The sequence below is a fragment of the Dama dama genome, chromosome 18 (genome assembly GCF_033118175.1).
Source record: "Dama dama isolate Ldn47 chromosome 18, ASM3311817v1, whole genome shotgun sequence".
NCBI lineage: Eukaryota > Metazoa > Chordata > Mammalia > Artiodactyla > Cervidae > Dama > Dama dama.
In genome coordinates, this window is record NC_083698.1 from 53962183 (window position 1) to 53990116 (window position 27934).

The 27934-nt window shown below is 39.3% G+C and overlaps 1 protein-coding gene across 3 annotated transcripts in view; it reads left to right on the forward strand.

Annotated features, from left to right (window-relative positions):
* DOCK4 (dedicator of cytokinesis 4) overlaps window positions 1-27934 on the forward strand; it is a 479093-nt gene that overhangs the window by 358272 nt on the left and 92887 nt on the right. For all 3 annotated transcript variants that reach the window (XM_061165346.1, XM_061165344.1, XM_061165347.1), the window contains 2 exons: window positions 8326-8424; window positions 25768-25862. In XM_061165346.1, coding sequence (XP_061021329.1) covers window positions 8326-8424; window positions 25768-25862 — 194 coding nt within the window. The remainder of the gene's footprint in view (window positions 1-8325; window positions 8425-25767; window positions 25863-27934) is intronic.

The window sequence follows — 27934 nt, forward strand, 5'->3', positions numbered from 1 at the left end:
AATTTTTTTTCTTTTACTTAAGGAAGTAGAGGGTTTCCCAGGTGTCTCAGTAGTAAAAAAAAAAAAAAAAAAAAACAAAAAAAACAAAAACCCACCTGCCAGTCCAGGAGGTGCAGGTTCGATTCCTGGGTCAGGAAGATCCCCTGGAGGAGGAAACAGCAACCCACTGCAGTATTCTTGTCTGGGAAGTCCCCTGGACAGAGTGGGGTACAGTCCATGGTGTCACAAAAGAGTTGGGCAGGACTTAGGGACTAAACAACAAAATAGAAAGCCCACCCTGGCTGTCCTGCCAAGGTTGAATGTCTTAAGGATGGCCATCTTCTATTGCATTTTATTTTCTCTGCTTTCAGAACTGAGATTTACCTGATTCTTCCTGCCAAGCTCCTGGTTTGGGAAGTAAAGTTACTCAATTTCTTGTAACAAGCAGAGGTTAAAGATTGTACGAAAAAACTTCCTAATATATGTAATAGTTGTACTGCCTCATTAAAGAAAAGAAGAACAAGCTATTAATTTATCACGATCTGGTGGAATTTCATTTGTAGAATGCCACCTAGCTCACAGGGTTAGCTTTGTGTATTTGGCAACTCTTTGATCCACAGTAAATGCTCAAAACATGTTGTTTTTTCTTAAAACTACTGGAGATCATTATGGGTTTGAAAGTTTGTGTGAGTTTGTTTTGAATTTTTTTGTCCTGTCTTCTCATGTTTTTCTGAAATTTTTATTTTGTGATAATTTGAGTCACATGCAGTTGTGAAAAATAATACAGATATTCCATGTTCCTTTTATCCAGTTTCCCTAATGGTAATGTCTTTCAGAACTATAGCACAGTATCACAACTAGGATATCAACAGTAGTGCAGTCAAGATGCAGAATATTCCACCACCCCAAGAACCCCCTATCTTGCCCTTATATAGCCAAACTCAATTCTCTCCCAACTCCACCTCCTTATTAAGCCTGTCAACCACAAAATCTGTTCTCCTTATCTTGTTATTTTGTCATTTTAAGAATGCTCTACTTGAGTCACTTTGCTGTACAACAGAGAATTGGTACAACATTGTAAATCGACTATGATTTTTAAAAATTTTTTAAAAAGAATGTTATACCTGTAGAACCATACAGTACATAACTTTTGTGATTAGCTTTTTTATTTTTTTTTACTCAGCTTAATCCTCTAGAAATTCATCCAGGTCATTATGTATGTGTATATATACACATATATAAATAAATAAATATATATATATCTGTTCCTTTTTCTTACTCAGTAGTTTTCATGGTGTAGATGTGCTATAGTGTGTTTAAGTATCTCCACTGAAGGCCATCTTGGAGATTTTGGCTGCTACTAACAAAGCTACTATAGATATTTGCATGCAAGTTTTTATGTAAGCATAAGTCTTCATTTCTCTAGGATAAATACTCCCAGGAGTATGGCTGCTGGATTGTATGGTAGTAGCCTATTTTGGTTTTTAATAAATGGTCTTACCTACTTCCATAATGGGTGTGTAACTTTACCTTCTCATATATACAGTGTATAATGAATGATCCAATTTCTCAGAACCTCATAAGCGTTTAGTGTTGTCACTTTGAGGAGTGGGGAAGGGATGGGGACCCTCGGAAAGGTGGGTGGTGATATCTCATCGTGGTTTTGACTTGCATTTCCCTAATGATTAATGAGGCCAAACATCTTTTCACATACTTGTTTGCCATCTATATATCGCTTTCAGTGGAATATCTTTTTATGTCTTTTCTCCTTTTCCTAATTGGATTGCTGTCCTTGGTTGAATATGTCATTTACAAATATTTTATCCCACTCTGTAGCTTGTTTTTTCATCCTTTTAACAGGGTCTTTTTGTTGTATGGCAAAAGTTTTTAATTTTGATGAAGTCCAGTTTATCAATTTTTCCTTTGATGGATCATGCTTTTGATATCAAGTTTAAGAACTCTTTTTGTCTAGCCCTATATTCTGAAGGTTATCTCCTAGGTTTTTTTTTTTTTTTTTTTTTTTCTTCTTTTTGCCTAAAAGTATTATAGTTTTATATGTCACATTAAAGTCTGTGAACCATTTTGAGTTGATTTTTATATTCACTGTGTCAGATAATTTTAACATCTCTATTATCTCAGGGTTGACATCTCTTGTCGTTTTTCATTCGGTTTGAGATCTTCTTGGGTTTTTGTATGACGAGTGATTTTCAGTTGAAACCTGGACATTTTTGTATTATAAGACTCCAGCTCTTATTTAAACCTTCTGTTTCACGTGGCTTTATGTGACACTACTTAGCAAGGAAGGGGTGAGGATGCCAACTCACGACAGGCAGTTGGAGGCAGAAATCCAGGCTCCTTGCCTTGGTTTCACTGACACAGACCAGTGGTCATGAAAATACCTGCCCCCTATTTGGCTCTGCATTCTGGAGACAGATGTTGGGGTATCCCATCACAGCCTTGTAAAGATGGAAATCTGGACTCCCCATTTGGCTCTTGCAGGTTTGAAAACAGCCAGATTTTTGTGATGTTTGAGCTACAGTAGAGAAGTGACTGCTAAAAGTTTTGTCTTGTTAAACTTCCCCTTTCCTGGTCCTTTGGCTTAAGAGAGCAGACTTTCTGGGAGGTGCCAAGTGGAGGTGGGGCATTAGGGAGATTGTTGCAATTACTGTTATTTCAAGGAGGCCAGCTTCTTCAACTCCAGGGGCAGGATATAGGAGGCAAAAAGAAAACCCAGAGAACGCAGCACCCTGTCCTTCCTTGGGTCTGAGGTCTCTAGCAGGCCTGTTCTCTTCTTTCCACTTTCCAGAGTCATCTTGTTTGTTTTGTATACAATGGAGGGGTTTTTGTTGTACTTGGTAGAAGGAATTGGGAAAAGCATATATACTCCAGCTTCCCAAAAGCAGAAGAAAGTCTCCTTCATTTTGGTTTTGCTGGTAACATTTCAATTGCTTCCTGGCAATACAGCTCCAACACAGTCCTAAAATTATAATGGCCAAGCAAACAAAATCACAGCAAATGCTCCATGTGGTCAAAGACTGCCCAAGGTCAAAAGCTAAAACACTTTGTCAAACTGCTTTGTATCTATCAACAGGGTTGAAACTGTCAAATTTTTCTGGGCCATGAAGACCTGTAGGTCTTCACAGCGTAATGTTGTAGTTTAGTTGCTCAGTTGTGTCCAACTCTTTGCAATCCCTTGGACTGTAGCCCTCTAGGCTCCTCTGTCCATAGATTTCCCCAGCAAGAATATTGGAGTGGGTTGCCATTTCCTCCTCCAGGGGATCTTCCCCACCCAGGGATCAAACCCGTGTCTCCTTCTTGGCAGGTGAATTCTTTACCAGTGAGTTACCTGGGAAGTCCTCACAGTATAATAATCAGTGCAAATTAAGAGACTTAAGAAGGCAGTGAGTGATGCTCATGGGTGGGTTTGGGCAGACAGGGTTTGCCCGGTTTGCTACAATTTTAGGAAAATCACATAAAGTGAAACCTTTCCCTCATATAGCTGTTGTGTGGCCCTTGCTGTGTGCCAAACCAAACTCTGAGTATGTGGGATGAAGTTTGCAAGAAATGTCCACTTAAATAGTTTGGTATCTTAGATTTTATAGATTTTGTGCTGCAAGACAGTTTTTTTTTTTTTCGAATCCTCAAGCAGACCTGGTCTAAATCCTACTCTGCCCTTTGATTAGCTGTGCATGCTCTTGGGCAAGCTTCTGTTTAATTGCCTTTAAAATAGAGAAAGTAATTGTACTTATCTCAACGTGAGTTTAAGGGTTTCATCAAATCTATAAAAGTGTTTTAGCAATATGAGTACATTTTAGCCATTAGTAATTGTGGTAGGAACACTAGTCTGTAATATTATTATTATTGTAGAAGTAATATCTATGTTGTTATTGAATGAATTGAGTTCGGCTGCTTCCCACTTACAAGATCAATTACACACTCACAAATGGTAGAAAAGAAAGATGCCTTTAATCAAAATGCCAGCTATCTGGGGAGATGGTGAACTCAGCATCCCCCAAAACCACCTCCAAAGATTCTGCTCAGCAACAAAAGCTTTAAAAAAAAACATAAGGAAGTAACCTCAGTTCATCATTGAGATCGGGTGTTAGAATCACCACCATTCTTCAACTGCGTGCAGGCTTGTCCTACCCTCGTGAACTTCCTCTAGATGTTATCTCGTTCATACAGTTCGGTCACACATTTTGTTCAGATTACTGAAGGGAAAGCTAGAGAAGAGATCTGGTCATTTGTTCATTACTTATTCTTCATTTCTACTGTGATCTACAGAAGAAACAGACAAGTTAGGCAAAGTATTGTGTGATTAAAAGATTTGAAAGGTGTGTTGGGCTAGAGATGAGTAGAACATGAGGGTGCCTGGTTTAAAAGTTAGTTATAGTGTAGCTCTGCTAAAGTGACAGGGAAAAGGGGCTTCCTGCTGAAGGCAGTTTCCTATAAGAGCTGCTTTATTGTTGTTGTTTATTATTGTTGTTTAGTTGCTAAGTCATGTCCAACTCGTGACACAATGGACTGTAGCCTGCCAGGTCCTCTGTCCATGGGATTTTCCAGGCAAGAATACTGTAATGGGTTGCTGTTTCCTTCTCCAGAGGATTTTCCTGACCCAGGGGTTGAACCTGCATCTACTGCATAGGCAGGCAGATTTTTACTACTGAGCCACCAGGAAAGCCCCTTAAAGAGCTACTTACTTTTTAACTAATTCTAAGGTGAGAAATGGGTCCTGATCATTGGCAAGGTTATTTCTCTGGGCACTGAAGACCTATCTGATTTCCTCCTCTTTCTGAATTAGAGAACAGGCTCTCTGAATAGGGAGGTTTTCCATGGCAGTCCTACCCTGAGCACCTTTCTGTCTTTACAGAAAAAGTGCCCACTATAAGTGGACACGCTGTGGGTAAGAGCCAGTCCCACCGTGTGTCATGGTAAAGTGTTTCAGCTCTCTGTAAGTGCCACATCTGTCACCCTGTCTCCTGGTAATGCCAACAGGATGACTGGCTTCCACTCTTGTCATAATTCCAGATAACAGTAGCCTTATTTTTACCATCTAAATGGGTTGTACTTTTTGTTCTTCTACCAACTGCTGTTTAAGCTTTAAAATACTCTCACTAGTTGAGGGGGATTGGGGGAGGGTAGAGCACCATCGTAATCAGTTCCTTTCAAACATCTAATTGTACATGGAAGCAGATTTTATAAAGAGGCATATATGGCCATTTGTTCACACCCTCAACTATTGGACTCCAGAGTTGCTTACAGTTGGTAAATGCATCTGGGTACATAGTTCTGTTCAGCACCATTTATAGTACAGGTGACTCAGTTCAGCAGGAACCATGTCTAAGACATAGCTCTACATTTGTCTGCAGTTTTTGTGTGCTACGGGCTGTGGTTGGGGGAAGAAGAAGGCAGAATTCTGTAAGGGGGAGTTCTGGGGGAAATTTGGGTATATATAATGAAAGGTTTCTTGAAGACCTTATAGCCATCTACTAATCTTATTCCCAGTTATTGGTGGAAATGGCCATTTTACTCAATCTAGTTGTAATATGGATAAAACCACTGTGGCGTGGAGTTCTTGCTAAAGGTGATTTGTACTTAAATTCCAACATTAAAATGAATTGAACCTTGGCTGACAATAATTTATTTTTTATTTTTAACAAATTATGAGTCTACGGCTTTCATGCAGACACTTAAAGTCTCTTAAAAACAAAATTGCAGGTGAAAAATATGTCAGTGAAATATTGGACATCTCGGCCTCTTAACAGGGTTAAATGTTCCTAAACTGATGAAGTGAATAAATAAAATGATATCATAAGGTAGATATTGGAAATGACAACATGTCGTAAATGTGCCAGGATGAGATATTAGCATGACAAGTTGTTTGCATTGGGCCTAAACCGGATGTGACAGAGATAAATAGTCAATAATATGGATTCAGAGAGAGATTCTCTTAGTACAGTGACTGTAAAGATTTAATGAAATGAATATATTTTCATTTTTGAGTAATTTTTATGATTTACTAAAATCATTGAAAATAATGTCATTTAAGATATATCACTATTCATAGACAGAATGTATGTTGAAATAGTCTAAGAATGTTAATCTCATAGATACATTGGAGATAGTTTGGTTAAGATGCAGAAAAACCGAAGATGAAAAATTGAATGCATTACCACTAACTAGATTTGTGTTTTCAGGTTGAGACATAAGATAAGAGCAGCTAAAAAGCGCAGACATTAACAAAGTAGTATATTGAGCTTAGGGGGTATTTCTGCTAGCCCATACTGGTGAGCTCTTAAATATTTGCCCTAAAAAGTGTGTAAGAATATTAATTTGTCATATCTATGTGTTGCAAATTATTATACACTTGCAAGGAATCAACTTGCATCTCTGGTTCTTAAGTGTGTGTGTGTGTGTGTGTGTGTGTGTGTGCACGCGCGTGCACATTCACTCAGTCATGTCTGACTCTTGGAACCCAGTGGTCTATAGTCCACTAGGCTTTTCTGTCCATGGGATTTTCCAGTTAAGAATACTGGAGTCAGTTGCCACATCCTCCTCCAGGGGATCTTCCTGACCCAGGGATTGAATCTGCGTCTTTTGCATCACCTGCATTGGCAGGTGGATTCTTTACCACTAACATGGCCATAAAGTAGCATCCTTGGGCCTCCCATGGCCTTGGTGACTTTAACTGTCTTGACTTAGCTACTGCTATGGGTAAATTCCATTTCTCAAAGCTTTTAGTCTCAAGTTGTACATATGAGTCTATAATATTTTCCCATGTAAACTCAAAGAATTCAACTCCCAGTTAAACTGCATTTCTCTAAATCCACAGTCACTTATCACTGGTTACCTGTCTTGTTGTGCTTATACTGTTTTAAATGTACTTAAAAGTAGGTAAATTCTTCGCTGAGCAAAAGTTTCATTGAAAACAAATATTTTAAGTTAGAAATGCATCAGGAAATGCAGCAATAATGATTTTGTGTGTGTGTATGTGTTCTCAGTCACTCAGTTGTGTCTGACTCTTTGTTACCCCATGGACTGAAGCCTTCCAATCTGTTCTGTCCATTGGATTTTCCAGGCAAGAGCACTGGAGTGTGTTGCCATTTCCTTCTCCAAAGGATCTTCCCAACCAAGGGATCTAACCCACCCACATCTCCTATGTCTCCTACTTTGGTGGGCAGATTCTTTTCCCTCTGAGTCACCAGGGAAGCCTGATAATTTTATAAGTCCTCAAATCTATGGATGCTTATATGTATTTTTTTCTTTTCATTATTAATTTTTAAGATTTGGATTTTATGGGAGTCAGTCGCATAGCACCCAAGCCCAGAAGAATCACAATTAACTTCAACTATTCTTAGACTTGTGGTTGCCGGGGAAACTGGGGGTGAAAGGGGAGGGATGGATTGGGAATTGGGGGTTAGCAGATGCAAAGTAGTATATACAGGATGGATAAACAACAAGATCCTCCTGTATAGCACAGTGGACTGTCTTCAATATCCTGTGATAAGCCATAATGGAAAAGAATATGAAAAAGGATGTTTATACGTTCTATATAACAATCACTTTGCTGTACCACAGAAGTTAATACAACATTGTAAATCAACTATATTTCAACAAAATTTTTGAAAATTAACTGGTCTTAAAAGGAGATTGAAACCAACATTATGCAGTGTATGGCTTTCTTTACATCCAGCAAGTTAGCTGATAGGCCCTCTAATGAGCTGGAGAAGAACATAGGAATTCAAATATTGAGCAGGAAGTTACAGGAAGAGCTTTGGAGTATAAAAAGCTGGAAATAACTCCAATTCTGCCAATATCTTTTTTAGCCCGCCAAACCTTTATTTTACTTTCTTTCAATTAGTATTCCCTATGCTGTACATCAGAAATTAACACAACATTGTAATCAACTATACTTCAATTAAAAAAAAGAAAGAAAAAAATTAGTATTATATTCCCTACCTTATAGCACTGATATGAAGCTCAAATGATGCAATGAACCAAGGCACAGTAAATGCTTAATAAATGGTCGGGAGCCTCATTGCCTCACCTTCTCTAAGTGTATGTAGTTACTGCCCTACTGAAAAGCTTCCACCTAAGTTAAAAAAAAAAAAAAAAAAAACTCTAAATATTAAATTCTAAAGTGCAGGTCTACCATCATCACAGGGAGAAATTTTGACTGTAATGTCATGGTTAATTTCGATTAAGACAATATCATACTGTAAACTTGGATCATAGTGGGTTTTTTCTCCAAGTGTTCTTTTGAGAGCACTTTAGAGTTGAAAGTAAGTTGCTGATGTTGCTTTATGTACTTGCTAAGACAATGTGCTTGCTCTTTTTTTTCATTAGGGGGAGTTTGTTGCTTGTCTCCTGTCCCTATTACGGCAAATGACAGATAGACATTATCAGCAGCTTCTTGATAGTTTCAATACAAAAGAAGAACTAAGGGTAAGTGACATTATATGGTGTTCTTTAGTATATCTTTTTAGTTTCTCTTTTTCTTATTTATCATCATTCAGATAATTTTTTCACCATTGCTTTATCTAATTCCATTAAATTCTATTTTTTATCAGATTTATCCATAGATTTGCTCTTCTGTAAATTGACTCTTTAAAATTTCTGTACCCAGGCCGAGAAATTAACTCTTATTTTGGGCAAGCATATAAGATTTGAAACGCCTATCATCAAAGTCCAATAAAGTAACCTAGAAATAGAGTAACAGAACTAATGAGACAAAAATCAAATAGACTAAGTCTAATAGTGGTAATGTTGCCTTAATAGAAAATAAGGGAGAATATATTATCTTAATAGAAATAGCCTTAATATAAAATAAGGGAGAATATATTTTAGCTGATTTCATCCTGCTAAAACCGATAGACAGGGAGGCCTCCTGGCATGCTGCAATTCATGGGGTCACAAAGAGTCGGACACGACTGAGCAACTGAATTGAACTAAAAGCCACAGTGAGAAGTTCTGGCTACAGCATTCTGACTAGGGAGGCAGAGTTTATATTTGATATTCTCTATAGGCTGTAGTCTAATCATTATGCTATGCTACTCTGACAGTCTGACATTAAATAGAAAATATTGATGTCTAGTTTGTAAAAGTCTGATCTTTGCTAAGATTTAGGGAACCTTAATGCTTCCTTCCTTTAATGCTTCCTGGTGTGCTGCAGTCCATGGGGTTGCAAAGAGTTGGATACAAATGGCAACTGAACAACAATGCTTCCTTCATGGTGTTCACTAAAATCTTAGAAGTTGATTGTCCTCAGTGATAGGAATGATATGTCATCTGTCATTAATTATGTCTATTTCTCTTCCATTGCTTCAGTTTCCAGACAGGTTCATACATAAACCATCAAAATGGAAGGGTTTCTTTAGTGCTGGTGAAACCACCCTCCTTCTCAGATGGGACTTAAACCCACAATCTCTGACTTAGGAGGGGACTCAAACCCCATCTTTCTATTGAAACTGCTCACCTTCTCACCTGAACTCACTGAAGCTCAGGTTCTTTTGTCACAGAAAAGAATTCAGCAAGAGGCAAAGTGATAGGCGAACAGTGAGATCATTAGCATAGAACGCTTGTGAGAGATGCACAAGTGGGCCAGCAAGACAGTGCAGCCCCAAGAACAAAGAGGGCTACATTTTTTTAATCAAAGAAAAAGTGGGGAAAAGACCATCTTCTTCCTCGTTTGGGGGTAGATATAAAGGTTTTACATCATCAGTTCTGCCTTTGAATCCAGTGTGGACTGATTGGCACTGTGTTGGCACTATTTAAGTCATATGTATATTAGCAAATATAGTAATTCATCTCAGATTTTGGTATGATATCCTTTTTCAAATAGTTTATTTCCCCTTTCACCTGTATTCCTATCTTGACTACATACAGAAATGCTGCTCTTCACAGACCATTAATTTCCTGACTTCATGTAACATATCTATTGTCTTGTGTTTTAACTATCACAACTTGTTCACAGGTTGAGTGTGCCTTGCACTTGAATGTACCTGATCTTCCTTAAAGGTGGTATAGATTGTTGCTAGGTTACTGTCTTTTCTTGAGTGATTAGCCTATAACAGTCTCGCAAACCCTCTTAAAATTCTGTTTGTTTTTAAGCCTCTAGTGAGATTTCTAAACTGTTTAATTTTCCTCCTCTGTCCCTATCACTAAGGGATGAAGAATTATAAGACAGTGGATATAGTTACACTGTAAGAATTACATGATTAAAAGCCTTCATGGTGTCAATGGATAGGGAAAAAGTGGAATCAGTGTCAGATTTCATTTTTTTGGGCTCCAGAATCACTGCAGATGGAGACTGCAGCCTTGAAATTAAAAGACGCATGCTCCTTGGAAGAAAAGCTATGGCAAACCTAGACAGTGTATTAAAGATTAGAGAGGTCACTTTGCTAACAAAGGTCCATATAGTCAAAGCTGTGGTTTTTCCAGTAGTCATGTAGGGATGTGAGAGTCGGACCATAAAGAAGACTGAGCACTGAAGAATTGATGCTTTTGAACTGTAGTGTTGGAGAAGAATCTTGAGAGTCCCTTGGATGGCGGGGAGATTAAACCAGGCAATCCCAAAGGAAATCAGTCCTGAATACTCATTGGAAGGACTGGTGCTGAAGTTGAAGCTCCAATACTTTGGCCACCTGATATGAAGAGCCGACTCGTTGGAAAAGACCCTGATGCTGGGAAAGATTGAGGGTGCGATAGAGGATGAGATGTGATGGATGATCACTGACTCATTGGACATGAGTTTGAGCAAACTCAGTGAAGAACAGGGAAGCCCGACGTGCTGCAGTCCATGGGGTCACAGATAGTTGGACATGACTTAGTGATTGAACAATGGTGTCTTTGAGCATGATTTATAGTTTTAATATAGATAGTGCATAAGGGTCACTTCTTTTTGGCTTTTAAATGTTGTATAATCTCAGATGAATTTTTCAATTACCTTGGATCAGTTTATAAGCAGAGTCATATGAAACAAAGAATAGATTTGGGCAGGTGTAATCTATTTGACAGTTGATTAGCATATGTCCAAGCCTGAAAATATCATGTTTTTCATGCTTGTATTAATATTTAATCTTGAGGTTAGAATTTAAAATGGATAAATGGATCTTAGAGCTTATCTACTCTACATACAGAAATCCATGTGATTAAAAAGGAAAATAATTGTGCAGTTATGAACTATCATCACAAGTTGAATATTTAACACAGCTGAGGAATCATTAGATTTTACGAAGTCTATAACTTCGTATTTCAAAATTCACATAGGAAAACATTACGTATTTTCACAGAGCCGGGGAATAAAAAAAAAATAGTGGAAAAGCATAAGCCAAAAAAACATTGTTTAATCTAGGTATTGAGTTTTATGCTTTAATATTCATGTTAACAATAATAAAGCAAGTGAAAATAATGAATGATAATGGAATAATGAAAATAATGGAATGTTTCATGTGACTTTTCCTTTGGTCAGCCACATACTTTTTCAAAAGACATATGTCCCTCTTCAAAATAGTGGGGCCTGAAAACAAAACAAAACTGGACTTTCAGGTCAGGAAAATGATTTAATGATGATACTTATCTATCCTTCAGGAAGTATAGATTGAGCAGTTCAGGCATACCAAGTGCTATCAGTGTTGTTATGTAACCAGCGACAAAAAGGCCAGTTCCCGCTGGGGGTGGGATCAAACGGGTTAATGGGCAGTGACATAGGCAGAGGAAGTGGTGAAGACACAGTTAACACGCAGTGCCTCGGAGCATCTAGGAATTGCAGCCAGCCCAAACTCAAGGGTAGAGGAAACCTTGCCAAAGGAAGTCTTGGCTGAAAACTGAGCAGGAGTGTGCTGGCCATGTTTGGCTAAGACATTCGGCTCTCTCAACCATGTTGTTGCTCAGTCGCGAAGCTGTGTCTGACTCTCTGTGACCCAGTGGGCTGCAGCACGCCAGGTTCCTCTGTCCTTCACTCTCTCCCGGAGTTTGCTCAGATTCATGTCCATTGAGCTGCTGATGCCTATCTCAACATCTCATCCGCTGCCACCCGCTTCTTTCAGCTGTGATTCACCCAGATATCCTGATACACCACATCTGCCATTCTACCATTATATAGTTACTAGAATCTGGAATCTTTTTGCTTGTTTATATATATCCCAACTCCTAGCTACTAGGTTATATAAGCTTCTTGACATCTGAAACTACTGCTGGTTCACTGCTGTATCCTCAAGCCCAGAACTTGCCTAACACATTGTCGGTATTCAGACAACATCTGTGAATGGACTGACTGTAGAGTTTAGAAGAGAGTTGTAAAACATAAGCCTCTCTGAATATATATATATATATATATATATATATATATATAGAGAGAGAGAGAGAGAGAGAGAGAGAGATTTTATTATGAAGACATTGGAAAACTATGGAGGGTTTTAAGAAGGGACAGACATGATCACATTTGTATTAAGAAAGACCTATCTGGATGCACTATGAAATTATTAGATATTTGGTAAATTTGATGAGCATTTTCAATGCATTGGTAAGAGTGGGAAGCCAAGGTGTCATAGACTGAAGGATTAAAGAGAAAAAGATGTAGTGGATGTAAACTGTGTTTCAAGAAAAGGAGTATAAGGTGTCTACTGAAGGAGAACTTGAGTTATTAGAGGAATATTTATCATGGAGAAAGCTTAAACATATTGAATTATTAATAATCAGAGCTGGTAGAAAGGGAGACACTAAAAATAAAAAGGTGCTAACTCACCGGGGAAAGTCCCTAAGAAAGCAGCAGGAGGGACCTAATTAATCTTACGCCTTGCCCAGTATAAGACTAGAAGGGAAATAACTGGAGTGAAGTCAGGCTGGAGGGCATTTATCTTATGAAAGGCTAATTAGTCATCTGGTTTTCATTTGTACTTAAAAAATGCAGATGCCACCTTTTAGCATATGTTTTTCATGTTCTCAGTTTTCTTCAAAGTCAGATATCTGTATTCATGCTACTGAAACCTATGTTACAAGACTTTCCAAAGATGATTGCAGTGGTCCACAGTCCCTTAACTAGAGTCCTCATACCACATGTATTTCAGAAATCAGAATGTTTGCTATTCCAGAAAGATAGTGTAGCACATATACTGTGTAGTAACATCTATAGCATCTCCAGGAGATGCTATAGCAACTACAGTTTGATGCTATAGCAACTACATCTATAGCAACTACAGTTTGACCCTTGAACAATGTGCAATTGAAAATCCACATGGAACTTATGGTCAGTCCTCTGTATATGTGGTTCCTCCCTATCCCAGTTTCCTCTGTACCTGTAGCTCCACATACACGGATTCAACCAGCTACGATTGTGCAGTATTGGGGTATTTACTAATGAAAAGCTGAAGCTACAATACTTTGGCCACCTGATGCAAAGAACTGACTCATTTGAAAAGGCCCTGATGCTGGGAAAGGCTGAAGGTGGGAGGAGAAGGGGACAACAGAGGATGAGATGGTTGGATGGCATCACCGACTCAATGGACATGAGTTTGAGCAAGTTCTGGGAGTTGGTGATGGACAGGGAAGCCTGGTGTGCTGCAGTCCATGGGCTTGCAAAGAGTCAGACATGACTGAGCGACAGAACTGAACTGAATTGAACTGAACTATTGAAAAAAATCTGTATAAGTGAATCTGCACAGCCCAAACCCATATTGTCAAGAGTCCACTGAATAATCAAACACTCAGTTTTTCTGCAGCTAAACAAAATATTCAGTCTAGGTGGGATATATAAAGACCTTCTAAGTAGTTTGGTTTTGCTGCCAAATGGATCCTCAAAAAGTCTTAAGAGGACCGTGGGCTTTGGTATTCTCATAAAGGAACTGAGGTCCTCAAAAAGCAAACATTTAGTCTCATGGAGCTAAATCTTATGGAAACCTGAACAAACTTTTTGGCCAACTCAGTACATATGCAGCACTGTTCTAAGAGGTTGATTAGCATTGACTCATTTAATCCTGAAAAGAACCCCATGAGGTAGGCACTATTATTATTTTATTGTGTCAGTCGCTTGACTCAATAAATATTTGTTGAGTACCTTGACTAGATGTCTGGGATATCAAGACTAATAAAACAGTCTCTATTAATGCCTTTATGTTATTAGGGCATCTAAATCACTGTTATAAATGTGTGTGATATGTATTGATATAAACAACAGTGATGATGGCTAACAGTTATAGGTGAAGGTGAAGTCACTAAGTTGTGTCTGACTCTTTGCAACCCCATGGACTGTAGCCTACCAGGCTCTTCCATCCATAGGATTTTCCAGGCAAGAGTACTGGAGTGGGTTGCCATTTCCTTCTCCAACAGTTATAGAGTCCCTCCTTACTCTCACCCTCATAGCCATGAACCAGATACAGTGCTAAACTTTTCTTGCAGTGTCTCATTTCATCACCCCCTGCAGTGAAGATTGATACTATTTCATTCCCAAGTAACTGGGAGGGCTAGGAATTCTTTTAATATCTCAGCTCTTGGCTTTGTCAGCAAAACTCAACTTTCCCCCATACTTTCATAAACCAAAATATTTGATCTAAAATTGTATAACCTTTTCCTTTATCACCTCTTTATAAAAAATGAGCTATTCTAGTCATGAATTGGAGGTGTCTGAAAATACCAAAGTAGCAGAGGGAGAGTTTGGGGAGATTTTTTTTGGTTAGGTTAGAAATTAAATAAATAAGGAGTATCAGGTAAGGAAAGATAAAGCTTCATTGTTGTTGTTGTTTAGTCTCTAAGTCATGTCCAACCCTTTGTGACCCCATAAACTGCGGCATGCGAGGCTTCTCTGTCCATCACTATCTCCCTGAGTTTGCTAAAACTCATGTCTATTGAGTCAGTGATGCCATCCAACCATCTTATCCTCTATTGCCCCTTTCTCCTCTTGCCCTCAATTTTTCCCAGCATCAGGGTCTTTTCCAGTGAGTCTGCTCTTCACATCAGGTGGCCAAAGTATTGGAGCTTCAGCATCAGTCCTTCCAATGAATCTTCAGGACTGATCTCCTTTAGGATGGACTGGTTGGACCTCCTTGCAGGTCAAGGGACTCTCAAGAGTCTTCTCCTACACCACAGTTCAAAAGCATCAATTCAGCACTCAGCTTTCTTTATGGTCCAGCTCTCACATCCATACATGACTAATGGAAAACCATAGCCTTGACTAGACGGACCTTTGTCAACAAAGTGATCTCTCTGCTAACTTTCTAGAGTGATTAGTGAAACATCATAACTGCTCCTGGAATTAGACACTGAAAATCCCGATAAGCCTACCGGTTTAATAAAGCATACATCCTCTTTTCCTTCACACATATGTATTCTAATTCCCAGAGGTAACTACTGTTAACACATCAGGGTATATCTTCATAGACTGTTTTCTTTGCTCCATCCGCATGCCTATGGATCATATTATTCATATGGGTTGCACTTCTTTTCACACAATAATGTATCATGGACATTATATGGCCCACTGCCTCATTCATTTTTCTGAATCTCATTACATAATGTTCCAAACTTAATCATTCCCCTTTTGGTGAGCATTCAGTATGTTTATGACTTTTTCCATTAGAAAGGATACATGGGAATGTAAATTGGAAAGCTATTGCAGAGAACAGTATAGAGATTCCCTACAAAACTAAAAATAGAGCTACCATATTGTCCTGTAATCTTAATCCTGGCCATATATCTAGACAAAATTCTAATTTGAAAAGCTACATGCACTCCAATTTCATAGCCACACTATTTACAGTAGTCAAGATATGAAAGCAACCTAAATGTCTATCAATGGAGGAATGCATAAAGTTGTGGTATGTATATACAATTCACACCTGAAACTAACACAACATTATAAATTAACTATACTTCAATAAAAAGATTTAAAAAATGAAATAACTACCTTCTATCCAAAAATATACATATTAATATAAAGAAGGGATCCTGCTATGTACATCTTAATGTCAATACATAGATCTCCATGGACTTGTGCCCTTATTGCTGTAGAATGAATTTCTGGAATTTGAACTGTTGGATCATGGGATATACACATTCTGAATCTTATTTGGTGCTGACAAATTATATACTGAGATTTTCAAATTACTGTTTTGGTTGTTCTTTTTTTTTTTTTCCTTCTTATTAATTCAAAGAGAGATTTGGCCTAGCATTCCCCATGAGTCTCTAAATCAATATGATTGTTGAAAGTATGTAGTTCTCAAGTATCTGCTAAGCCTCGAGTGTTTGAATTCCATTCTTGCTTGGAAACCTGGGGTGTCTCCAGGGTTACTGTTGGAGTCGCTTCTAGCGTGGTGAACAGTAGGCTGTTTCTCCTTGGTCTTCAGGTCCTTGTGTGTGAGGCACAGAGTCAGCTGACGTGAGGAGGAGCACGGCCCTCCGTGCTAGTCCTCTGGATTGTTGCCTTCCTTCTCTAGAACCTGCCATTATTTTAGAAATGAACAAAAGCGAAAACTAAGCAGTGATTAGAGTTTCTTTCCTTCTGTAGTCAGTAATGTTTTATTATAACCGACCCTTTATAATACACTCACCTTCTACTGTGGGCTAAAGTTTTGTCCATATCCGTGACATTTTATGTATATAGAGAGCAGTAAAACTCCTGTTTTTTGTTGATTATGACTTTTCATATAGAGCTGTGAGGATCTTGCCCTCAGCTTGAGAGTATACATGTTCTGAAAGTTAGATGCAGCACAATTATTACCTTTCATTGTCTCCCTTATATTAGCCCACTAGCTTGCAACAGTCATATCTGATCAAGTCTCAAGCCATCTGTAAGACTCTGAGGCCGTAACATTGTCTACAGGACAAAACCCAGTCTCTTCATCATCTTCCTTATCCTCAATCTTCCTTCCATCCTCATTGTCCTCCATCCCTTTCCAAATACCTCTCATTCCTGTCACTTAAGATTACTGTGATTACGTGTATATTCCTCACAAACTATAGATAATTTTAAATTCCTGTTTCACCTCCTGCTTTAAATCTGGCTCAGGAGTCACTTTTTAAAACATTGTATTTTACAGTGTGCTGGGTCTTCCTTGCTGTGTGGGCTTTCTCTCCAGTTGCAGTGAACGGGGGCTTCTCTCCAGCTGTGGTGTGTGGGCTTTTCATCGCAGTGGCGTCTCTTGTTGTGGTGTCAGCAGCTGTAGCTCCCGGGTTCTAGAGCATGGGCTGAACAGTAGTGTGGGGCATGGGCTTAGTTGCTCTGTAGCATGTGGGATCTTCCCGAATCAGGGATCAAATCCACGTCTTCTGCATGGGCAGGTGGATTCTTTACCACTGAGCCACAGGGAAGCCCCAGATGTCACTTTTTAAAAATGAAGCCTTTACAGACCACAGTCCCTCTCTGTGAGAACATGTGCATGTTTTCTTGTATTCTTGATGACTATGAGCTCTCTGAGAGTAAGGACTCTGTGTCCTAAGCATTAAATCTTTATTGAGTGACTCAACCCTCATAATAAATGTCTGATTGCTTCAGAACCCGTCTTTTTCCATTAAGTTATTTCAACTTATAGTCTTTATTTTATTACAAAAAAAATTCTATAGTTCTTGAAGATTGAGGACCATTTGGAAGTTATTTTTGCATAATCTACTTGGTAAATTGTAAGGATATAAATTTCAATGTGATCATTTTGATTAACATTCTTTAATTGAGTTCAGACCCTGAATCAACAGTGTCACATATTTGAAATTTGTGGCAGATTTTTAAAATAATATTTGACTATAGCCTGAATCATGTCGTTATTGTTCAGGCACTGAGTTGTGTCTAACTGTTAGCCCATAGACTGCAGTGCACCAGGCTCCCGTGTACTTCACTGTCTTCTAGAGAGAAATTACTCAAATTCATTTTCATCAAGTCAGTGATGCTATCTAACCATCTTATACTCTGCCACCCTTTTCTCCTTTTGCCTTCAGTCTTTCCCAGCATCAGGGTCTTTTCCAATGAGTCAGCTCTTTGCAAGAGGTGGCATTGGAGCTTCAGCATCGTCCTTCCAATGAATATTCAGGGTTGGTTTCCTTTAGGATTGACTGGTTTGATCTCCTAGATGTCCAAGGGACTCTCAAGAGTCTTCTCTAGAACCACATTTCGAAAGCATCAGTTCTTCAGTGCTCAGCCTTCTTTATGGTCCAACTCCCCCAGATTTCTTAACTCAGGTTTCCTGATCTCCAAAGGTCTCCTTCTGTGTCTCACCAATTCTGTTTCATATACGGCTGATTTCTATCTTGTGTTGTTCTGATACCATAGTATATTTAAACACAAAACATTGTGTTGTATATTGTAGTCAGAAAATCTTTGTGAAACAGGAGTGTGATCTTCTTACATGTATGTATAAAGTCCCTCAGTGTCTCTACATTGTCCTCAGGATGAATTTCCAAACTACTTACCAGGGAAAAGGTAGGAGATTCATTTGTCTCTTTTTTGTTTATATATCCTTGGTCCATATTTATTGCTATCTTCCTGTTTATCTATCCATCTTTTATGTATCCCTACCCACCTACCATTGTATCTACTACTGTGGGCAAGAATCCCTTAGAAGAAGTGGAGTCGCCATCATAGTCCACAAAAGAGTCCAAAATGCAGTACTTGGATGCAGTCTCAGAAATGACAGAATGATCTCTGTTTGTTTCCAAGACAAGCCATTCAATAACACAGTAATCCAAGTCTATGCCCTGACCAATAATGCTGAAGAAGCTGAAGCTGAACTGTTCTATGAAGACTTACAAGACCTTCTAGAACTAACACTCAAAAAATTTGTCCTTTTCATTATAGGGGACTGGTATGCAAAAGTAGGAAGTCAGGAAATATCTGGAGTAACAGACTAATTTGGTCTTGGAGTACAGAATGAAGCAGGGCAAAGGCTAACAGAGTTTTTCCAAGAGAACGCACTGGTCATAGCAAACACCCTCTTCCAACAACACAAGAGAAGGCTCTACACATGGACATCATCAGATGATCAATACTGAAATCAGATTGATTATATTCTTTGCAGCCAAAGATGGAGAAGCTCTATACAGTCAGCAAAAACAAGGCTGGGAGCTGACTGTGGCTCAGATCATGAACTCCTTATTGCCAAATTCAGACTTAAATTGAAGAAAGTAGGGAAAACCACCAGACCATTCAGGTATGACCTAAATCAAATCCCTTATGACTGTACAGTGGAAGTGACAAGTAGATTCATTCAAGGGATTAGATCCAAAAGAAAGAGTGCCTAAACAAGTATGGATGAAGAAGGTTCGGAACAGTGTACAGGAGGTAGGGATCAAGACGATCCCCAAGAAAAAGAAACGCAAAAAAGGCAAAATGATTGTCTGAGGAGGGCTTATAAACAGCTATGAAAAGAAGAGAGGCAAAAGGCAAAGAAGAAAAGGAAAGATATACCCACTTGATTGCAGAGTTCCAAAGAATAGCAAGGAGAGATAAGAAAGCCCTCCTCAGTAATCAATGCAAAGAAATAGAGGAAAACAATAGAATGGGAAAGACTAGAGATCTTTTCAAGAAAATTAGGGATACCAAGGGAAATTTTCATGCAAAGATGGGCTCAATAATGGACGGAAATGGTATGGACCTAACAGAAGCAGAATATATTAAGAAGAGGTGGCAAGAATAAAGAGAAGAATATACAAAAAAGGTCTTCAGGACCCAGATAAATCATGATGGTGTGATCACTCACCTATAGCCAGACATCCTGGAATGCAAAGTCAAGTGGGTCTTAGGAAGCATCACTACAAAAAAAAGTTGTATGACTCTTTTCTTATAGGTGATGGAATTCCAATTGAGCCATTTCAAATCCTAAAAGATGATGCTGTGAAAGTGCTGCACTCAATATGCCAGCAAATTTGGAAAACTCAGCAGTAGCCACAGGACTAGAAAAGGTCAGTTTTCATTCCAATCCCAAAGAAAGGTAATGCCAAAGAATGTTCAAACTACCACACAGTTGCATTCATCTCACATGCTAGCAAAGTAATGCTCAAAATTTTCCAAGCCAGACTTCAACAGTATGTGAACCATGAACTTCCAGCTGTTCAAGCTGGATTTAAAAAAGGCAGATGAAGCAGAGATCAAATTGCCAACAACTGTTGGATCATTGAAAAAGCACAAGAGTTCCAGAAAACCATCTACTTCTGCTTTATTGACTCTGCCAAAGCCTTTGACTGTGTGGATCACAAAAAACTGTGGAAAATTCTTTGAGAGATGGGACTATCAGATCACCTGACCTGCCTCCTGAGAAATCTGTATGCAGGTCAAGAAGCAACAGTTAGAACTGGACATGGAACAACAGACTTGTTCCAAATTGGAAAAGGAGTACGTCAAGGCTGTATATTGTCATCCTGCTTATTTAACTTATATGCAGAATACATCATGAGAAATACTGGGCTGAAAGAAACACAAGCTGGAATCAAGATTGCCGGGAGAAAGATGATGACACCACCTTTATGGCAGAAAGCGAAGAACTATAGAGCCTCATGATGAAAGTGAAAGAGGAGAGTGAAAAAGTTGGCTTAAAACTCCACATTCAGAAAACTAAGATCATGGCACCTGGCCCCATCACTTCATGGCAGATAGATGGGAAAACAGTGGAAAGAGTGACAGATTTTATTTTTGGGGCTCCAGAATCAGGGCAGATGGGGAACTGCAGCCATGAAATTAAAAGATGCTTGCTCCTTGGAAGCAAAGTTATGACCAACCTAGACAGCATATTAAAAAGCAGAGACATTCCTTTGCCAACAAAGGTCCATCTAGTCAAAGCTATGGTTTTTCTAGTAGTCATGTATGAAAGTGAGAGTTGGACTATAAAGAAAGCTGAGCACTGAAGAATCGATGCTTTTGAACTGTGGTGTTGGTGAAGACTCTTGAGAATCCCTTGGACTGCAAGGAGATCCAACCCATCTATCCCAAAGGAAATCAGTCCTGAATATTCATTGGAAGGATTGATGGTGAAGCTGAAATTCCAGTACTTTGGCCACCTGATGCAAAGAACTGACTCATTAGAACAGACCCTGATGCTGGGAAAGATTGAAGGCAGGAGGAGAAGGGAACGACAGAGGATGAGATGGTTGGATGGCATCACCAACTCAATGGACATGAGTTTGAGTAGGCTCTGGGAGTTGGAGATGGACAGGGAGGCCTGGCGTGCTGCAGTCCATGGGGTCGCAAAGAGTCGGACATGACTGAGCAACTGAGCTGAACTGACCCACCTACCCGCCCCATTTCTGAGTACTCCGTTTTGCAGCCTGGGTGAGCCTATGTTCTGTCTTGCCTCTGGGGCTGGGAGGTGCCCTTCCCTTGGTGTGAAATACCTGTGAAAGTGAAAGTGTTAGTCCCTCAGTCCTGTCTGACTCTTTGCGACACCATGGACTGTAGCCCACCTAGCCCGCCAAACTCTTCCATCCATAGGATTTTCCAGGCAAGAATACTAGAGTGGGTTGCCATTTCCTTCTCCAGGGGATCTTCCTGACCCAGGGACTGATCCCGGGTCTCCGCATTGCAGGTCTGCAATGCAGGTCAGTTGCAGTGACCTGCAGTATAGTCACTGCAATTAATGACCATATTAATTATTTTCAGTCTCTTCTAACTATAAGAGACTTTAAAGTGTTATTCACTCAGTCATGTCTGACTCTTTGAGACTCCATGGACTGTCGTCTACCATCTGAGCTATCAGGGAAGCAGTGAAATAACTGGCCCACAGATTTATCCTAGTTTGTAGCACATCCTTAAACAGATGAGCACTCATCTCTCCCACAAAACTGAGTTTGAGGAAAGCAAAGGTCACATTCAGCCAGCTCATCATGCTGTGGCCTATTGCAGATACTGTGTAAATATTCTTACATGAATAAAGGAAAGAATATATTTTATCCCACTAGGTGTCCCCAGTCTCTTTTACTGTGCCTAGCACATATTAAAGCACCCAATATTTATGAATGAATAAATGTTAATGATAATCTAACATCATAACGGTTACTTCTGCTTTCTTTTCTATTTGAATGTGAGACTTTTATTGTTTGTGAAGGTTTTCACCTGAACCTTCTTTGAACCTCTCGCACTGCAGAAAAGAAATGTTGCTGTGAAATAAAACTCCTCCCTATTTTTTTTAATTTGTTACCTTATTTGAATAATAACCAGTAATGCAACTAAATACCTATGTTGTGCTATTTGAAGTTAACAAACATAAAAGAAACTGCTTCCAGGCTGCCAATTTTAAAATAATGGCATATGAAACACTTATTTTTGTGTCTATCCAAACCAGAGTATGATTGCAGCAGTGTTCTTTTTTTAAATTTTAAAAAGAACCTGTTACTTATTGTTTATGTGTGCAAAATAATTTCACTTATCTGTGCAGACAGTCTTGTTTAGTGAAAAGTACTTAGAATAGACAAGGAAATACCCTTGCATTTGGGGAGGGATGGAATGGTGAGCCTCACATTCAGGTCTTAGTGCTTTAAAATATTGGCACTGAGTTTGAAATGTAACCTGTCACAAGGCAGTTGACAAGAATACTTGCTGAATCCGTGTAAGTACCGCAGTGGAATGTGCTTGTGTTACCATCTGCCGAAACATTAACCTTCAGTTTAGAAATATAAAAAGTTTTGTATACTGCATGAATAGATGAGTGGCCATATTATTTTTAGTCTCTTCTAACTACAAGAGACTTTAAAGTGTTAGTCACTCAGTCATGTCTGACTCTTTGAGACTCCATGGACTGTCGTCTACCAGGCTCCTCTGTCCATGGAATTCTCCAGACAAGAATACTAGAGTGGGTAGCCACTCCCTTCTCCAGAGGATCTTCCCAATTCAGGGATTGAACCTGGGTCATGCATTGCAGGCAGATTTTTTACCATCTGCTGCTGCTGCTAAGCCGCTTTAGTCGTGTCTGACCATGTGCAACCCCATAGATAGCAGCCCACCAGGCTCCTCTGTCCCTGGGGTTCTCCAAGCAAAAACACTGGAGTGGGTTGCCATTTCCTTCTCCAATGCATGCATGCATGCTAAGTCGCTTCAGTTGTGTCTGACCCTGTGGGACCCCATGTCCAGCAGCCCACCAGGCTCCCCTGTCCACAGGATTATCTAGGCAAGACTACTGGAGTGGGTTGCCATTTCCTTCTCCATTTTACCATCCGAGTCACCAGGAAAGCCCAAGCCCTCGAATTATAAAGCCTCAGAGCTCAACTCCAGAGAGGTTAAATAAATTATCCAGGTCATTGAGCTTGTTAATGACAGAGGCAGGATTAAAATCTAGATTTTCTGATCTCAGTATAATGTTCTTTTATTTTTCATTATAAGATTTCTACAAATGAATGTGTTTGGTTCCATAAAGGTAGATGAAGCTCAGAAAGCTACTTAAGATAGTGAGAGGTTTTCTTCAGGGAAATAAAAGTTGATGTCAGTTCGTAGGCATTGGCCCGAGGCCCCATGCTGCCACGCCTTTTATTGTGTGAGATAAATGGAAGTAGGAAAATGAGATGGTACAGAAACAGGTTGTTTGTCTCCAATCCTACACCTGGAATAACTTTGCCTTTGTCCCCTGCGCTGCAAAACAGCAGTCAAAGTTGCTAGCCCTGAAGATAGATATCTTGCCTCCTGTAGCCAATTTTTCAGCCATTTTTTTCCCTCTGTGCAACAGACATCCCTCTCTCCTATTCCCTAGTGAGGGGTGCTGCCTCCAATTTCCAATTCTGTTTACTGATTAGAGGAGAAAAGATGAAACATCACCATTTTAGAACCTACAGTGGTAAAGATTCCACCTGCCAATACAGGAGGTGCAACAAGAGACGTGGATTTGATCCCTGGGTCGGGAAGATCCACTGGAGAAGGAAATGGTAATCCACTCCAGTTCTTTTGCCTGGAAAAGTCCATGGATAGAGGAGCCTTTTGGGCTACAGTCCATGGGGTTACAAACAGGCAGACACGACTTAGCAACTGAGGGCACGTGCGCGCGCGCACACACACACACATACAAGTGCATGTGTGCTAAGCTGCTTCAGTAGCATCTGACTCCTAGCGACCCTATATTCTATAGCCCACCTGAATCCTCAGTCCATGGGATTCTCCAGGCAAGAATACTGGAGGGGGCTGCCATTTCATTCTCCCAACAAAAGTACTTGTAAACTATGGAAAACAAGTGACTCCCCACCTTCAGGATTTTTCTTTAATATCTATCTAAGCAAATACATCAAGACAGAAAACTAAAGTGAGGTATAACACTTTGAAAGGTAAATGCAAACAGTTTTTGCAAGGATTATATGTGTTCATGTCTGCAAAACTCAGAAGAATCAACAGGAAAACTGAAAAAAGATCTAGAAGTGCATTAAAAAGAGCTTCTCATAGTTTTGATGTGCTAATGACCCCCTATCCCAGTGGAGGGCTAGAATGGGAGGTTTCCCAAAATTATCTGACCTGAAGGAGAATACGTTTGGGAAACTGTGGTAATTCTGCCGACACAGGAAGGGTCTGTCTCACCATTTAAAGACAGACGACCTAATGGGCATGTTTCCACATGGCATGGACTACACATCAGCGTATGTGTGCTGATGCCAAAGAAACTAAATTAAATCCTTGTCAAAATATTTATGAGTTTGATCAAAGCTGTTAGAATATGTAAACACACACACACACACAGCTCCCACATGTTTCTAGCTTTTTAGGATCTTTCTGTCTACTGATGATATGGGTGACAATGATAATTTTATATTCAAGTGGCTTACATGTTTAACCTAATGTGTTGTTAGGTTTGATAAATAAAACTCTTATATTTAGGGTATTTTTCTAAGCAACACAATACTACTACCTTCAGTGAAATTGTGAAATATGTTTTCCTAGCAGTAATTAAGTTACAGAACTATCTTTAAGTTTTCTAGTTAACAAATCTAAATCATAATTAGATTGAGCTGATCTCTTTTTGAGTAGGGCAAGCTCCATTTCATTCATTACCTGCGGTGTGTTAGCTTCTTGAGTTCTTGTTAAGTATAATGTGCTCCAGCAATTTGGGTCTGTTTCTTACAATGTTTTAAGAAATGGTATTTCCATGCCTGACAAAAGCTTTTTGTCAAGAGTGTTTCCAGGTGGTCAGCTTAAAGATACCATCGTCATAAATACCACTGCCCCCTAGAATGGCATCTCTGTGAAGAATACCTTGACACACTCTTGGTTTCTAAGGACTTGTCACTGGGCTCAGCTTCATACACATCCCTTTCTCTCTTTATTCTGCCTAGGACCTTCAGATTCTATAAACCTGCATGCATCCCATTAATCCTGCATTTTCAGAATGCCCTTTAAGAAACATGGGTTTTTGCCTAAGATGCTTTCCAATGAGCATAGCTTTCTAAATTCTAACACCCACTTAAATGAAAGCATAATTGAACTAAAACCCTTTGCAGTTCTCTTGAACTGAAAAGTACTGAAGTTTAGGATACTATAATAGGAGAAAGAAAATACATTTCCCTGCTAATCTGTTAGTAGTTTTCTGTTTTATTTCTCAAACCTAAATGTTTAGAGCTTGTGGAGAAAAACAAAGTGTCATTTCCACCAGGCATGAGAAAGAGAAAGAAGGAGGAACGTTTGGGAAGGGTAGCAAATCAACTGGTCACTGAGAATGAGCAGGGAGATGATTTTTTCTCCTGGGTAAAGTATTGAGTATGGCTCCTTTCTCTGTAAGTGCTTTAGAAATAGTAACAATAGCTCTGTGTGTGTGTGTGTGTGTGTGTGTGTGTGTGTGTGTGTGTGTGTTTGTGTGTGTGAACAATTACAATAACTCAGTAAAATGGTCTCTTTCCTCCTTACCCAAGGATTTCCTGCTGCAGATATTTACTGTGTTCCGAATATTGATACGCCCAGAGATGTTTCCAAAGGACTGGACTGTCATGCGCTTGGTGGCTAACAAGTAAGACATTTACATTGATGATAATTGCAACTCATTGAATATGGGAAGTGGAGAATATGGTACATTCACTTTGATCTCAAATTTGAAACCTCCAAATCCTGAAGTTCTTTTTCTTTGCTTCTGAGTTAACTCGTCTCACTTGTTTTGTCTGTCTCTTTGCTTGCCTGCTTGCTTTTCCTAATCATTACTATTTGTTTTAAATAGGTAGTATGTTAACATAGTTCAAAAATCAAACTATAACAGAATATGCCTCAAGAAGTCCGTCTCCCACCTACTTTATTTACCCCTACTCCCAGCCTGCAGTAACCACTTTGATTTGTTTCTTGCATGTCCTTCCACTGTTCCTTTATGCAGAGCTTAGCAGGTAGCAGAATAAATGAACTGTCCTGCAAATCTTTCTTTTAAATAAAAATCCTAGCAATCTTTCCAAATCAATACGTAGAAAGTCCCTCATTCATTTATGGTTTCTTTTTCTGTTGTAGCTGTATAATACTCCACTGACTAGGTGTACCATAGGTTATTTAATACCAGCTTTATTTCTGGACCCTTGAGTCATTTCTGATCTTTCTTAACTCACTTTAACTCAGAGAATACATTCAGCATCTCCCATATGCTGAGCACTGGGAATAAGATAGGACCCCTGAGTTAGACAGGTGAAGATTGAAGTTCCTTTTACACACCTGAGTGATGTGTATTTTCAGAAGGCTGAAAATAGTGTTCTGAAGGAAGTTCAGGAAGAGATACAGGCATCTGGGGAGTTACTGATATTGACAAAATTAGCTTATATTAAGCATACTGGGGGGGAAAGTAAAATGATCTCAGGTCAATAGTTGAATGAGTAGGAACCAGGAGAGGAGAGTAAGGGGTGGTCAGAACGGCCTTCTATTCCAGGAGCTATTCCCGGAGGGCACAGCGTCGTGGGTTTATCTGCTCTCACGCTTCTGGTCTCTATTAGCTCAGGATTTGAAATGAAGATGAAGTGGGTTTGTTTGTTTGTTTGTTTTTAGGAAAGTGGCTTGATCTTTACCTCCACATTTATAATTTACCCTATTTCATAAGCATCCTTTCCTTCCAGCCCACATTTGCCTCCCTCTCCTTCCTCCTCTTCTCCCATCCCCAAAACCCTCATGCTCAGGTGAAGCTTGGATTCTTCAGGTATCTGTTCATGGGTCAAAAACACCATTTGTCTTCCCCAGGTACCCAAATATGATGAAGAGCCCCAGGAAGATAGGGTTTGATGTTGATTAGAGATGCCTAATGTGGCTTCTGCTGCAGTACACATTTAGAGACGAGGAGGTGTTAAAATGCCGTGTTAAAAACTTTGTGAAGTAACAAATTGTATAATATGGCATATTATATTTTACATAAGTACAGAAACAGCTTTTCCATTTTGAAGACTAATTGAGAATCCTGAAATAGCTCTCTTTAGAGTTTAGCATATTTAGTTTGATATCTGCGAGTAGAATCAAATATCTCTTCATCTGGATGTCCAGATGCTACAGGTTTAAGTGGGAACCATTGGTCATGTTTCTGGCCTCATTACCAAACAGCAAATATTCTGGGTACTGGAGAGGATGTTGAGTGGTCCAGGGAGCCAGCACAGGAAGGGGTCTATGCTGTTGACATCATCATCATACAGCATCATTATTTGGTCATTCTGCCTGCATCTGTGTGCAGAGGGATATTTTGACTTGAATTAGAATTTCCAGTGGCAGACATTCAAACTGAAAGTGAATTTAACATTTTTTTTCCTTTTGTACAAAGGTGGTGGTTTAGCTTCTGAAAGCCATGACAATCATGTGGCTTATGATAGGAAATGCCATCTCACTCTGCCGCCACCTAAAAATCGCTACTACACTTGGGAAGACTTTATGGTCATGTGAGTGGGGAGCAGACTTAGAAGTCAGGTTCTGTTTTTGAGTAAACTTACAATGTTCAAGATTTCCATCCCTAATGTTAGCTAAATAGGAGCATGATTCTGTTAGAGTTGAGCTCTGTGTAATGTGTTTAAACCAAAGATTAGTCCCACAGCCAACCTAAGAAAAAGGTCGTAAGACTTTGCTGAATGCAGT